The sequence below is a fragment of the Anomalospiza imberbis genome, chromosome 13 (genome assembly GCF_031753505.1).
Source record: "Anomalospiza imberbis isolate Cuckoo-Finch-1a 21T00152 chromosome 13, ASM3175350v1, whole genome shotgun sequence".
Lineage (NCBI taxonomy): Eukaryota > Metazoa > Chordata > Aves > Passeriformes > Viduidae > Anomalospiza > Anomalospiza imberbis.
The window spans coordinates 2194370-2209759 of record NC_089693.1 but is presented as its reverse complement, the minus strand read 5'-3'; the positions used below and the strand labels follow the sequence as shown (position 1 = coordinate 2209759).

Genomic DNA, 15390 nt, shown 5'->3' with positions numbered 1-15390 from the left:
GCTGATTGTTGCAGCAAAATGGAAAGGGGGGAAAGGAAACTTTCCTGAAGCCACTGGCACCCATTACAGCCTTATTTATTTGTACATTTCCAGAAGACAACCGATGCGGTGCCACAATCAGGTTTTATTACTTTTTATTACTCCAAGTTAATTCTCATGGAAGACTTCATTTTTGAAGGCTCCTACACGCATTGAATTACAAATATAAATGAGAAGTTAAAATTGCATCTGGACATGCAAGTCTTATGGAATTGTGCTGGAAAAAGCACCTTAATTTTACAATTCCCTAACCTGACAGCGTGTGAAGGGGGAGTCCATCCCTCCCAGCTACTTTACAGTCAGAGTCAGTGAAGCAGCAAGATTCCATAATGTAAAACTTTAATATTTATTTAGGAACTTGCTGATGAACATTTCTGATAAGCAATTAGTTTTCAATTTCCAGAACTACAAAACCTGCTGAAGTTGACACACCTTTGTATTACCTCATGTTACAACCACAGATTCCTAATTTATGAACAAAGTCCTGGTTTGACATGCATGGTGTAGAAATTAGAAAGACAGCTATCAGAAGTCCTTGAAGCTGCAGGGAGCAGTTCTATACATAAACTCTATTGCCTGGGTACCAGGGAATTATCTGCCAGCCCGAGGCTGTGGTTCACAATTGCAGACACTGGTATAAAATTACGCTTCCAAGACCTTTTTAAACAATGTTCTGGGGCTGAATTGGAAATGAAATTCACATAACTTATAAAATTGTAGTTATCCACTGGACATGGGCAGAAGATCTGCACTTTTGCAGTAAGGCAGAGCCCAGGTAAGAGCAGAGCCCACTGTGGCTTTAATTCAGTCTGTGAAACAGCAGCCACAAACTCTCCATGGCCCAGCAGGGATTTGGGGTATTGGATTTCTGCAAGCACTGGCTGCTTTCCAGTGGGATTCCCTTTGGACTGCTCTGTGCATGGCATTTAGCTGACAGTCCCAGGAGTGGCTTCACTCCCTTTTCCCCACACCGACCTCCTTTGCACACTTGGTGGGGAGGAAAACCAGCCCTGCAGGCCTGAATTACAGTGGAAAACACAAACTGGGCTCAAGTCAGCCCATCAGAGCAGTCACAACTGCACTGTTCCAAGGGACAGCCACACAGGAGAGCTGCTCCAAACTCCTGCCCCTCCAGGACAATTTCCTACCAAGTGTCCACGCAGGTGCTGTCTGGGACATGGGGAATATCTGGGGTAACACAGCCCAGACTTCCCAAAGGTGAAGCCATTTGGTTGGGCAGGGATCTTCCAACGCGGAGCTGCAGATAATCCTGATAAAGGAAAGCAGCAGGGAGAGAGGTAGAGGAGGAAGAGAATCCCAGAATCTCAGAATGGTTTGGGTTGGAAGGGACCTTAAAACTCATCTTGTCCCACCACCTGCCATGGGCAGGGACACCTTCCACTGTCCCAGGCTGCTCCAAGCCCCATCCAACCTGGCCTGGGACACTGCCAGGGATCCAGGGGCAGCCCCAGCTTCTCTGGGCACCCTGTGCCAGGGCCTCAGCACCCTCACAGGGAAGAATTTCTCCCCAATATCCCATCTAGCCCTGTCCTCCGGCAGTGGGAAACTGTTGATAGAAACTGGTGTCTGTCTTACATAGAGCAGTTTCAAGTCTGACCAGATGAAGTCAGTCTTTGTATGCAAGTTTACAAACAAACTGTGATGGATTAATCCAACATCCACACAAGCATCAGGAAAAGGAGCAAGAAAAAGAAGAGAAAAAGCCCCCCCCAAGCCATACAACTGGGATGTGAGGCATCTGTTGAAGAGCTCCTTCACAGGCTGCTTCCGTTAATAATCGTCAGCGCCTTCAAGAAAGTTTGTCAAAGTAATGCAGATTTAGTGCTGCCCATAACTACATCAAGCTGAAGGACTTTGGAGGGGAAAATTCCTGAAAGCCAGACATAAGCAGACCTCCCTTTTTTCCCTCTCCAGCTTCTGCAATTGCACTCGTGCTTGGGGATTACGTCTGTGGCTCTTAATAAAGCTGCCATTGTTTCTCTGCTGTGTCTCTGGATAGTTGGAAACTAATACTCCAAACACAATAAAAGAGCAAAAATGGATGGAATAAATGAGAACCAGTGGCCTGGTTTTGACCACTGCTATCCCCCTGACAGTAGCCTCTGCAGCAGTGCCTGCACATTGCCCAGGATCTAATTATTTTTCAGGGATGTAGGAATTTGATAAATTATAGGATGTAGTTCCCTCCCCCCCAAGTACTTTAATTTTACATCTACCAGTGTATAACTGTAATTATTTCTCTGAATAAGATCTTCAGTTTTTTTTTTCCCTCAATAGTCCCAATCTAAAGACAGATGCAACATCAATTAGGAATGACAGGAATGATTTCAGCAGACATTTGAATCCAACACAAACATTGTGCTCTCCTCCACCTGTCTTTCAACATGACATGAAGTCATAATAATCTCTTATTTCTGGCATTTGAATAGCTTTGGAAAGAGCTGCTTTTATGCAAAAATAGGCACTGGATTTATGCAGGCAATGCTGTGGAGGCCTGAGGTTTGGTGAGTCACGCTTGGCTTTGCTGTGGAATGCTGGTGGCTCGTGTCTCTGGCAGGACGGCTCCTCAGTGGTGGTTTGTGCCTGCTGACAGGTACCCAGCACAGCACAGCCCCTCCAGCTGATGCTGCAAGGCTGCTTGGGGTGGGAGGTGTGGGCAGGGGCCAGCAGGGAGTTGAAGGTACTGGGAACAGGATGGGAATGTCCCAGTGTGTGTGACCTCTGGAGTGGGCTGCTCCCTGGTGGGCACCCTCCCTCTGGCCTCTGGCCCACCTGCAGTGATGCCATTGGCAGCAGCCCCCACGCAGCCCAGGTGGCCGTGCCAGGGGCCACCCAGGTCACCCTGAATCCTGCCTTGGCCTCCTGATTTGTACAATTATTTCTGATAATGACTTGTATAATCACACATTCATGTTTTCTTTAACCTTATTCTCTTATCTTTCCCTGATACTCTCATTGCTGTCACACTTCTGTTGTCCTTGTAAATTCTATTTAAATTGTATTTAGGTCCATGTGCTTTCCTAAGCAGAGACTCTGCTGCTGCTTCAGTCTCTAAAAGGAAAAAGACAATCCACTAAGAGCACAAGGAAGAACTGTCCAAGCTGTGCATCAGCTGCTCAGAGGGACTATCACAGAGCATGAACAAGAGTTCACAAAGAATTCTTGATGCTTTTCTATTACTTTTTGCATCTTTATATTTATTCCTACCTGAGGCAAACCCTGAAGTATTTGACTCAGAGCCAGACAGAAGCACCACAGCACAATTCCTGACAGCTCAGCATTTAAGAATGCTGAAGAATGAGAAAATCAGTGTGGGGAGGGCAGCAGATAGAAGGAAACATAAAGGGATCTCTCATAAAATTAAATGGAACCATTAAGAATTGATGGCTGCTCATCTAGTCTGCAAATAAGCTATTTTTGTTTTTATATAGTGAAACTACTCAGCAGAGAACAGCAACCACACTCACATTATCTATGAACTTCTGTGGTGTTCTCAAATGCTTTTTTCAATTATTTTTCCCCCCAAATTGGTGCCATGGAGCCCTTCTTTCTCTTGCTGAGCATCTTTCACCAGTGGATTCAGAGGGGCAACTCCTGAGTGTAACAGCCCATCAGTCTAAATGAAAGCTCCATGATCTGGTCCTAAATAATGGAGAATAAGCCCTTCCCTGCAGCCAGTGAAAAATTCTAAATTGTCCCTTCTCTCATCTGTGCAGGGGCGATTTATGCACCCATTAATGTAAGTGTTTTTCTGCAAGTAATACACTTAGAGCCTAATGCACCTCTGTGGAGCTCTAATCCTACCCCTATTTTTAATTATCTAGAGAAATCTCCAGGTATGAATCACCCAACCCGGGGAATTTATGCAATAAAAGCTTCTGAGGCAAGAGACCCACCTCACAAGAAATGAGGTAAGTCAAAATGTTTGCTAAAATTAAGGATGATCTGGTTCCCTTTGCTCCAGGGTATTCTCCAGGCTGCACTCTTGCAGGGGAAGAGTTGCCCTGAGCAGGCAGGGCAGACCTGCCGAAAATGGGGCTAAAAGGAGTCAAGCCCTGCACAGCCCTGCTTCATCTTCAGAGCTTTCCTATTTCTCAAATGCTGGGAACAGTTTCAGGCCAGGAGGGAAGAGAAAGCTGGGGAAGAGCTGAGCAGACCATCAGCAGGCAAACAGGAGGACCTGGTACCTGGGAAAAGCTGGGTTGTTTTCCTGCTGCAAATGTTCAAGCTCCTGAACTAAACCATGAGTGAAGAACAGCTGAGCAAGAGCTGGGGCACAACCACAGCCTTTTGTGGTCAATGATGTTGAAATGCCACCCTTTCTCCTTGGTGTGGGAGGGGAAGGAAGATGTTTACAACATTTTTCACTGCCAACTCTTTCATGAATACCATAATGTACCATCGGATTGTGGATGGTTTGGGCTGGAAGAGACATTAAAGATGATCCCATTCCCAAGGGATGGGGAGGTTCCCAAGGCAGGGACACCTTCCACTGTCCCAGGCTGCTCCAAGCCCCATCCAACCTGCCCTTGGGCACTGCCAGGGATCCAGGGGCAGCCACAGCTGCTCTGGGCACCTGTGCCAGGGCCTGCCCACCCTCCCAGGGAAGGCAGCATAAAGAATATTTCTATTTCTTAAAATACCCAATCTAACCCTACTCTCTGGCAGTGTGAAGCCACTCCCCCCTGACCTGTCACTACCTGCTCTTGTAAACAGTCTCTCTCCACCATATAAATATATAAATATATATCCACACCTCATTTTAGCTTGCAGGCTGTTTGCTGAGCACTCTTCCCTCTCCTCCTTTCACACCCAGCATGCCAGCAGCCAGGATTTAGTGTGCTGAAATGTGCACAAATAATTCTTCCCCACTTCTCACCCACATTTATTTATAGGTGACTATTGTACACACAGCCAGGCTTATATATAGAATGTCTCCACATTAAAATGGAAAAGGGTTGGGTACCTCTAACGTCAAGTCTCATGTTTTTAAAGCCCATTAAATTAGCATCACCCAGGATGCCATCCAAGCTCTATCTTCTCTCAGAAATTTAAAAGCTGTCCTTTATTAAGCAAAATTAAACCCAAAAATAAATACAAAGATAAACAAACTTGTGTATCTTCTGTGTTTATAGGGTTATTACTGCAATGATTTGCATACATGCTGAAGTTTAGCAGTAGCCTCACTGCAGCTGCTAATTATAGTCTGAGGGTCTGATCCAACTCCCACTGAAGGAGTGGCAAAAATCCAACTGATTTCACAAAAGGTGAAATATATACAAAATCTGTCACAGGACAAACACAACTAAACCTCAGACAGATGAAAATTAGGAGCCCCCCAGATACCTGCCAAGGAAGGCACAGACATAATTAATGTCAGGACATCAATGAAACCTTTGATATAACTTCAGAATTCATATTTTTGAAAATTAGCCCTATATCAGCAGGAACCATCCTTAAAGGTTCCTGTCAAAGAGAGAATTTTTAAGCACAGCCTGACATTAAAATCTTATCAACTCACTTGAAATTAAGTCAATGAAAAATTAAAGCTAATTTCTAATAAGCTTATCTTACATTCATAGACTAAAGGGCACTTGTCGAATCCAGAGAGTAAGCACACCTTTCATATGGAAAAGGTTTTCACACTGGAAAGGCAGAGGCCAGGAGAGAGGCTAAAATGCACCATTTTAGACTGACTCCAGAAATTTCTAGTTTTCCTGTCCATTTAAAGCTAATGCAAGGATACAGAATAATCACAGAAATAAATTATTAATTTAAAAATCTGGGATAAGACTGCCAGAAGTGATAAATGCAAAATATAGTGTAGATAATGGGACTAGACATCTAGAAAATGCATGTTTAATAGGAACTTACTATTGCTCCATTCTGGTATTTTAGGCTCTGTCTTACAATCCAATGGTACGAAACAATCTGATGGGGAAAAAAAAGTCAACCCATGACATTGTGAATCCTAAAACACTCTGGATCTTTAGCTAAAAAGCTGCAGGTGCATGAAACAAGTCCTAGATTTTTTTTTTTCTGGTTTTAAATAGGCATGGAAAAGCAGCTCCCAGTTTTATCATCACATAGGTGAGGTTGATCTACTAATGACAAGAGAATTATTTAGGCTTCAGCCCAGTACAGCTGAGGACAGGATCTGGCCCTAAGATAATAAATTGGATACAGCTGCGGTGAAAGAAAAGTCATATAAGTACCAACAAAATGTGTTTTATAGAAAGGATGGGTTTTTTCCTTCAAGGATTTTTCACCTCCTTGCAAAGAACTCAGAGAAAGTGAAGTTAAAAACACCTTAGAGCTCCCGTCAAAGTGGTCACTGCTCCTTTAAAATTCAAAAAGGCTTTCCCTTGAGTAACAGGCTTATCAGTTTTCCTGAATTAATGTGTCCACAGGAGGCAAGAAACATGTTTCTGTGTTTGAGTGACAGTGCAGATGTCACTGCCAGCCTGCAAATGTTGCCAGCGCTGCAGCCTCGTCCCTTGGAGCCCCCCAGCAGCACCTCCTGAGCCCATCCCTCCCTCACACCCCCCAGGTGGAAATCCTGCAGCTCCAGACTCCCACAGCCGCTGTGCTGCAGCTGGACACGAGCGGAGACCATCAGGGCTTGTGTTCTGGCAAGGTGGGAAAGTTATTGAGCTCGTAAAGGACAGTGAAATGTGTATTTTGATTTCCTCTAACAGCAAAGAGGGAGGCTGCTCTTATAGCCAGGAATGAAGCCTGAAGGTGTAAAGCACCAAGGTAAAAAGATGTTTGTTCCTCAGCAGCAAGCATCATTTGCATACCTGTGTATGCCATCCTGATTAATTAAGGAAAATCTATATGGGCTTCTTTTGTGATTAACTACGGGATACACACTTTTATGTTTTCCATCTCATATCTAGAGCACCAGGCTAATTTTCCCCACACATCTTTGGGTTGCCAAAATATAGTGAATAAACTTTGGCTTTGGATACTCAGAGAAGCCTCTGGGTACCCCAGCACAGTGGGGAGCTGAGATACCATCACCACAGCAGCTCTGCAGAACCAGAGAACCACACAAGAAAAAAGGCAGAACAAGATGCAGATAAACAGCATTTCAGATTAAAGGAATTCAGATAAACAGGATTTTAACTGACCTTAGCATTTAGAGGAGTGGAATATATCCCCCTGCAAATCACTTCCCATTTAAACCCAGTGCAGGAGCTGAAAGGGTAACAAAACACACACTGCCACGATTAACCTGGAGCACATGGGCTCATCTCAGGGAGGAGCAGAGCTCAGCATGAGGAGCAGCCAGGCCTGTGGCTCTGCTTCTGCAGTCACTCTGGGAGTGGGAACACGGATGGCCTCAGGTCTTGGGGGCAGGATGGGCAACACCTGGGTCTGTCTTCCCAGGGAGCCTTACCTGGCTCTGGTCAAGCACCTCCAGAAATCAGAGGACAGCCAGCAGCTCTAATTTAATTACTGAGGGATTACTGAGGGAAGCAGCTAAAGGCTACACAATTTCAAGCAGCTGGAATCTGTGAGGAAGCCATTTCTGGCACAAAACCTGCTGCCAGCAGCTGCCTGAGGGCGTTTGAAGTTCATCCTGCATCCCCACAGGTGATGCAGCTGGAGCTGTCATCTCCAGAGCCTCTGCACTACCTCTGGCACAGCAGCACTGTCATCCTGTCACCCAGCAAGGCCACCAGGGCAGCTGGTCCTTTCCTGTCCACTTTCAGATTATAGTCATTAAGAGTAGCCTAGATGAAATTTATAACCTTGCCATTGTCACTTGAGCATCCAGGAGAGGAGGTTGCACCTGGGACAGGTGAGACTCATCCTGCTTCTCCAGGACCTGTTTGCTGGCAGAGGACTTACAGGAGCTGCTCTACCATGCAGCATTTCTGTGTTTCCATTCCCTCTGTGGATTCAATGTGTGCAGGACCCCTAATTAACCAAATGTAATTAGCACTGAGCATTTTCATTTCAACCTGAGTGTACATAAAATAACACCTCTTCCACAAATGTCTGGTGTGTAGGGATCTCTAAGGGGCCTGTGCACACACACAGAGCTGCAAGCACAGAAGTGTCTGTACCTAAAATGCACAGCAAAGGTGGAGAAAGAGATACTTATTAATCCTTAAAAACCAGCCTGAACAATCAAGACTTGGTCCTCTGTGAGCAAGACCTTTCCTTTTTAGCCCAGCAGTAGATATGAGCACCTCTTGTTTGGATGTGCTGGGTACTATTTGTACACACAAAGTTACACGTGCCCAACCTGGAGAACTCCAGCGCAGGGCTGAGCCCTCAGTGTCACTGCATCCCCCATTTCCTTCCTGTGGAGGGAAATTCAGCTCTGCATGGCATCAGCAGGTCACAGATCTGATTTTGGCCAACATTTCCAGAAGCTTCATTTTGTTTTTGCCACATGAGAGCATTTTGCCAATGTCGCTTTGGGCTTCTGCTCTTGCTGAGCTATCTCCAAAGCCATTGGTGGCACCACGTGCCACTTGGCTGGTGATTTGCAGCAGTGACACCAGGCACAACCATCCCCAGAGCTGATCCAGCCCCTGCCTCTGCTGCACACCTGCAATTCCCCAGGGGGCTGACAGGGAGGGGATGTGCACGGCTCAGCTGCTGCCTCTGAGCTCATTCATGCACCCAGCTGCTTTGCACAGCTTTGTGATCTCCTGCTTGAGACGTGGGGATCTCTTCATCATCTTCCCATCTGCCAGGGACACTCAGCTCCTGAAAATTACCTTCCCCCAGCTGGTATCCACAGAAGGTCACAGTCCTGAGTTATAGTCTTAGGTGGCACTCATGACATAATAAAAGGATGGTAGAGTGCCATTACCTTACATTGTATGCTGCTCTGGACATGACTTTGTCCTTCTTTTGCCAGTCCTCCTCCATGCTCTTACCATCTATCAGTCCCTGACGGTTTATATCAGTAACATCTTGAAACCACTTTAAAGAAAATGGGTTCAATCTTCCCCTTGATCTTTACATAAAACACAGACATCAAGAGGGAGTCCCACGTCTGGGATGAACATATAGAATATGCTGTTTCAGATGAGGTTTTGTGGCTATTAGGATCAGAAAGCCATGTGAATTCTCTGTTTGGTGTGAGTGGGCAGGAGAACCTTCAGAAGTTCCATGATCCTGAACTTTTCTGATATTTTTCAGGCCATGCCTAATTAGTACCAAAATCAGAAAGCAAAAATTCCAGTCTGAATTATTTATCACCTCATATTAATAAAATGCACCGCAATACACATCATGGCCCAGTTCACAACAACTGCAGATAAGATTAATCTTTCACTGATGCCATACTCCTTCATATGAAAACATAATTATCTAGCTGAAGAGTTTCTTAAATGACATACTTTCAAACTGGTAGGAGCAGAATTTATCCTTGTGTCTGGTGCCAAGCCAAGTGGAAAAAACATTGGAACAGAATTGACAAAACACATGTTGGTTCTGTCTATCAACATCTCCACCTTACAGAGCCCTGTCACCATTTCAACTACAACCTGGTCTCAAATATGGATATAATATTTTCCTCCCTGAAATGTGATCCTGAAGAAAAGAATTCCAGAACTGCAGGGGCACACTGATGGATAAAGTGCTTAGGCTGCAGCAAACCCCCTCCAAGTTAATATACACTTACCTTGCTCAATATGGAAATTAAAAGAAGGACATCAGAAATTATTCTTACCTTTAATTAATTAGTGTCTGCATTTGATGGCCAGTTACAGATGTGCACTGGAGTAAGCACAAAGTATTTGCTGCAAATGCCTTTGAGAAAAAGCCACGCCTTCAATCTGCATTGCCTGCAAAGGTCAGTCCCTGCAGTTTCCTCTGGAACGCTACATCCAGAAGATGTGTAAGAAACTTTTAGAGTAGGTGTACATAAATATCTCTCTTCAAATTACTCTACTTTTAAAAGCCATTTTTTCCCTTGAAGAAGCTCGCAGTGACTACAGGAAAATCCACCAGCTGTTTCTCTGCTGATCATCAGTAATGACCAGTAGAGTTTTAAAGCCTGATAGATGGATATATTGATGGCAAGGAGGTTCAGAGAAAGATAAATGCTGCCCAACCAGTGAGGAAGGCAAGAGAATGGAGGAGGGGATGCAACTGAGCTTATAAAATGGATTTTCTTGGGGGAAAAATGTCCTTTTCAGGGTTACATGTCCAGTATCTTAGAAAAGTACCTTTGTTGTATACAGTCTGTAGAACTTAGTATTTTTACATTTTATTTAATTCTTTAAAGATTATTTCCATTGTATGTTTTAGGCATAATTTCAAAATTGCTTTTGCTTCATGCTCCTGGGAGCTGGGGCTGCTGGGGGATGTCCTCTCCATCAGAAACAGAAGGCATATGTGGGTTTAAGGCATAAATCAATGGGAAAGGTGACACTGTCCCAAATGTTGGCTGCCTGATCAGCTTGTCTTGCTCCATGCATCCTTCCAACTTGTTTGAAAAACAATTAAATTTTCCAAATGACTTACTGTTAATATAAATGCATTTTGACTGTCAGTGCCACTGGTGGTTCTTCAGTATATGGAACTTTATTTCCACCCAGGGCCTCAACAGAGAGCAGAGAGATTAACCAGCATTTTAGGCAGCAAAGTGTGAAATGGTTGGGTCAATAACTTGCCCCCTATTGCTGTCAAAAGCTGGAAAGAGAACATCAGTGTGGAGTCAAGTGCAGGTCTAATTGTACTGAGAACTCCAGCCCAGACTCTCCAACTTCACTGAATATTCCTCTCTGTTGCTGTGTAATCACAACAGCTCTGTCAAACCAGCATTAATCTGCTCTCTGCCACTACTCTGTGACAAGAACCATTGGAAAATGGGAAAAATTCAGAGTTTTGTTTGATGGAGCAGCTGTAATGACTCATCAGAAATGCCCTGTCTGCATCCCAGGTATGATGGTCCTGGGATTCACCGTCCCACAGCTGCACCCCTGTGGAAAGGGCAGTTCAAGGAGAAAAACTCTGCAGGATAATGGATGATCTGCATCCCTCCTGAGGATGCTTTTACAGAAGGCTAACATCTGGCTGCAGGTTTGGAGCCATCTTCAACTCATCTGAATACAAATTTAATGAATGCCAATTATTGTCACCATCATGAGTGAAGTGATTTAAATATGGGCAAGTTCAGCTGATCGCGTCTCAATCCATTATTTAGAAGTTTGCAGTCACAAGTCCAGGGCTATAACTGATACAAGAGCAAAGCAAAACAAACCAACATAACCCCCCAATCCCCAAAATGAACCAAACCCCCAAGGTTTACAAAGGGAATTGCTGGTTTTACCTGTCCAGCCTGCAAGGCAGCAGCAGTACCCAGTGACAGGATCACACCCATCTGCGTGGTTGCAGTCACAACGCTCACTGCAATTAAGGCCATATGTTCCATCCTTCAAAAATGTAAATAAAAAAGCCTCTCAGTGATCAGCTTTTTGTTCTGAAATGTGCAAAATCATCTGTCACGTCCCTCTTAATGCTGAGTTGCATTTTTTTAAATTAACATACAGAGAGGACAGAAACTCAGTGCCTAATGTTTCTATACAGAACCAAATGAGGAATCACTTTGAAAAATGATGTTCAAGAAAATGCAGATAACACAGCAACAGCTCTGATAAAATACAATGCAAAGTCTAATACATCCAGTTGACTGCTAGAACCCCAATCTGTTATTTGCACTTGATTTCCTCAGACATCACAGACAAATTGAGATCCTCCCCTGCTCTCTGTTCAGCAGAGCTATGGGAATTGTGATTTACAGGGGTGGAAGACCACCCCAAGTTGTTATTTGCACTCACAGGACAAGGCTGGTCACAGAAGTCCCCCTGCCATCCCGGGGAGCAGAGGCAGAAGCCATCGGCCGGCCTGCAGGACGCTCCATTGCTGCAGGAACACGTCTGGTTACAGTTCAGACCCCAGCTTCCACTGGAACAGGGAATAGAGCAATCCACTCCTTGCCACCCTGAGGAAACAAGGGAGAAACAGCATCTGGGATGTTTTCATGAAAACAGCAAGACAGGCAGCTGGCAAGCTGCAGCTCTTTGTTTCTAGGAGCATTTCCTTGGTGTAAATTAAGACTAACTTGGGGTCAAAGACTGATCCTTTCACTGTGACCTCCCAGCTCCATCTCCCAGCATCTCTACACACAGATGGAGGTACCACAGTGCTGGCTGTAACCAGATTTAGGTGTCTGATGCCTTTCTGGGAACTGCTGGTACAGTCCCTGTCTGTCAGGCTGGAGACCTTCTGACCTACAGGACTGCAAGAACTTTTCATATGATGCTGCCTGTTTCTTACCTTTTTTTTTTTTTTTTGAGAATGCTATTTAATATAAAGATATAAAGCAGCTATTACACTTAAAATAAGACCAATGCCATAATTTCTAGCCATTAAGGCTCAAATCTTAACTACCAGGAGCACAATGACTTTCATTACACTGCAGCTCTGTGTCATGGAGTTGAGCAGTAACTCATGGTTTATACACCCTCATTAAATGGGGTTCTACAGTGATCCATTAATTCATGTTTGAAATGCCAGATTTTATTGTTATTTGCCTCACTTCTGTTTTAGGGCTTATGTATGTCACACAGGAATAGCTCATGTTGGGATTTTGGGGAACAGATGAGCTGCTGTGCCATGAAGCAGTGGAGGAATTCTAAGGTGGTTACTGGATCCAAGGGATGTGCTCACCACCATGTCCAGGAGGGAATTATAGACACATGTGGGAAGAAAACATGTCAGTCACCTTGGAGCAGGCAAGACTTCTTATTTCCCCAAATAAATGAGAGCCACAACCTAAACCCTGTGCTAGCTCAGGAGACAGAGGACACCTGCACAAGGCTGGGGTGTCACCATGTCAGGGTACAGGAGGATGAGCAGCTGAGGATGGCAGCAAGGGCAGAGAGCCAGGGCCCAAGGGCAGGGCTGGCAGCTGGGATGAGCCAGGAGCCCAGGGCAGCAGGAATGAGACCAGCCCAAGGTGGAGATGGGCAGGCAGGAGTCAGGCGGGTGAGGATGACCAAGGCCAGGCACAGCCCAGTGCCAGGGGCTGCAGGACACACAGGTAGGAAGCTGCCTCCACTCCTGTGCCCAGTGGCTTTGGAATGTGGGAGAAACAGGGCAGCAAAGGCCTAAAAACCCAGCAGCCAGAGGATTGTTCTGCATTTCCCCCGGAGAGGAGCAGTGCTTCTGCCCCCACACCCAGTTCTGTGAGACATTTCTGCAGCAGAGCAGAGAAGTCTGGCCCCTGTTCAGGGCAGAGACTGGACTTGCAGCCCAGCCCCTGTTGAGCTGGGATACTTGGGAGGACAAGAAAATAGTGAAGTTCCTGACTGCACAGCTGCGCCACTTCCAAAGGGGACAGGCATTGATGGCAGGGACTTGTCAAATGTGAATTTTGTTTACCTTCCTTGCAGTAGCACAGCCCATCCACGGGGGAACAAGTGCCATCGTTCTTGCAGTTACAAACCGACGAGCAATTGGTTCCGTAGGTCCCTGCCACGCAGGGAATGGTGCAGTCATCTCCCTGCAAGCCAGAAAAGTCAGAGTCAGCTGAAGAAATGTGGCATGCAGGAAATTCCCAGCTCGGCACAGGGAAGCTTTCTCTCTCTGAACAGTGAGCAGCGTGTCGTGAGTTGATTGCTGAGTCTTCAGCACTCGAGCAGTCACCGCTGCTTCCCATGATTATGATGCAATTAGTGCTTTGATTGACTTGGAGGAAAGGGACAAGTTTCTGGCATTCATTCAGCAGGAGGTGGGGAAGTTACAAAAACAAACCTCCTAGAGCAGATGTTAGATCATTAAGCAAAACATCACTTACGAAGCACTAATCACAAAATATACAGTCTGAAACCGCGCAGAGATTGCTCTGCGGTTCTTGGAAAATATATTCTAAGAATAGGGTTATTAAAAACCTAAAGGGTCTCATACATGCTCATCTTCCACAGATTGGCAGAGAGGAAAACGACGTGGCAGGTGCATCAGATCTTTTTGATGTGTAGCTGGTACTTGCATTTGTTTTCAATTAATTTGCATGAGATTGTGACTTTAGGAAAAAGCAGAACAAGAGTGATGTGTACGGCAGAGACAGGAGGCACACAGCAGAACACAGAAACGTGGTCTCTGTCCTAATTCTGCTTTAGGTGTGGGCAAAGGGAGGGAAAGAAGAATAAATACTTATATTTTACAGAATGCTCTAACACTACATTCTGATGTGCTGCATGCACTGATCATCTTGTGTGGTTGAAAGGATAGACACAGTTCTTACTAATACTGTTCATCTGATACAACGAGGGAATTAAAATGTGAGCACAATAAGGTTGAAAGCAATTGTGGTTTAACCTCACTAATTGAGGTTTAAGCCTTAGTAAACTTACTGAGTCCCACAGCTGGGTCTACACATTAACATATACAAGGTATTTTGGCTTCCTTTTCCTCTGTGTGTAATCCTGACTTTCACATTGCAAATTAGCTCCTAAATTTACTACTTCAGTGAGTCAAACTTAAATAATTTAGTTCCATGCCAGGGAAAGCGAACCTACTACAAGTTAAAAAGTAACTCCATTGCACGGTGTAACCTGTGCCATAGCTCAGGGGAAAAGATGTTGGTCAAAATGTATTTTTGCAGGTGAGAGGCTTCACTGTTTGACAGGAGGATCCATTTATCAGGAGTGAAATGTGCACCATGTCAGCTTCCCTATGCTGTGACAAGTACCTCCAGGAGCCTGTATATCACACAGCAGACACCCAGACAGCACAAGGAAATATGAACAGATTTCTGAGCGCCATAAACCCCCATCTGCTTTGCTGGAGCAATTCTGCCTCACACCAGTGTGACTCATCCTATTTTAGACCTTTCAGAAAAACTTTGTTTCAGGGGGAAGGAAAGGAAACAGTTAAAATATTCTGCTCACAAGTAAATCCTGCAAGTCTCTGATTTTTGAGTGAAGGCGCTGTTTGTAAAAGATGCTATCTTTGACCTTGGTGGAGTAAAACAAGTGCCCCTGGAAAGGCCTGGCAGGAAAAGATGCTGCCTTGACAGCCAGAAAATCCAAAGCAGGCTGCCCCTCATTACCCTGCCAGCATGCCTATGGAATGAGCTCCAGGAGCCCGGGCTGGCAGAGGGGCATTCAGTCTCCACGCCTAATCAATCCTCTGCCTTTCTCCTGTGTGTGACAATTAGACAGCCAATTAGTGCCACTTAGGAACCCTTATCCTGTGTGAACGAAACTCCCAACTCATTTCATGTACTACACAGAACTGCTGGTACTGCTAATAATTTCTATGACAACTGACCTTATCTGGATTTGAACTAGTGAT

General features: G+C 45.0%; 1 protein-coding gene across 9 annotated transcripts in view; it reads right to left on the bottom strand.

Annotated features, from left to right (window-relative positions):
* The window catches only part of MEGF11 (multiple EGF like domains 11), a 273843-nt gene that overhangs the window by 43434 nt on the left and 215019 nt on the right, over positions 1–15390 (bottom strand). For all 9 annotated transcript variants that reach the window (XR_011003600.1, XR_011003601.1, XM_068203530.1 and 6 more), the window contains 3 exons: positions 13477–13597; positions 11871–12034; positions 11363–11465 (listed from right to left, as the gene is read on the bottom strand). Coding sequence is in view for 7 of the 9 variants with exons in the window: in XM_068203530.1 (XP_068059631.1) it covers positions 11363–11465; positions 11871–12034; positions 13477–13597 (388 nt within the window). In the remaining 2 variants the exon portion in view is untranslated. The remainder of the gene's footprint in view (positions 1–11362; positions 11466–11870; positions 12035–13476; positions 13598–15390) is intronic.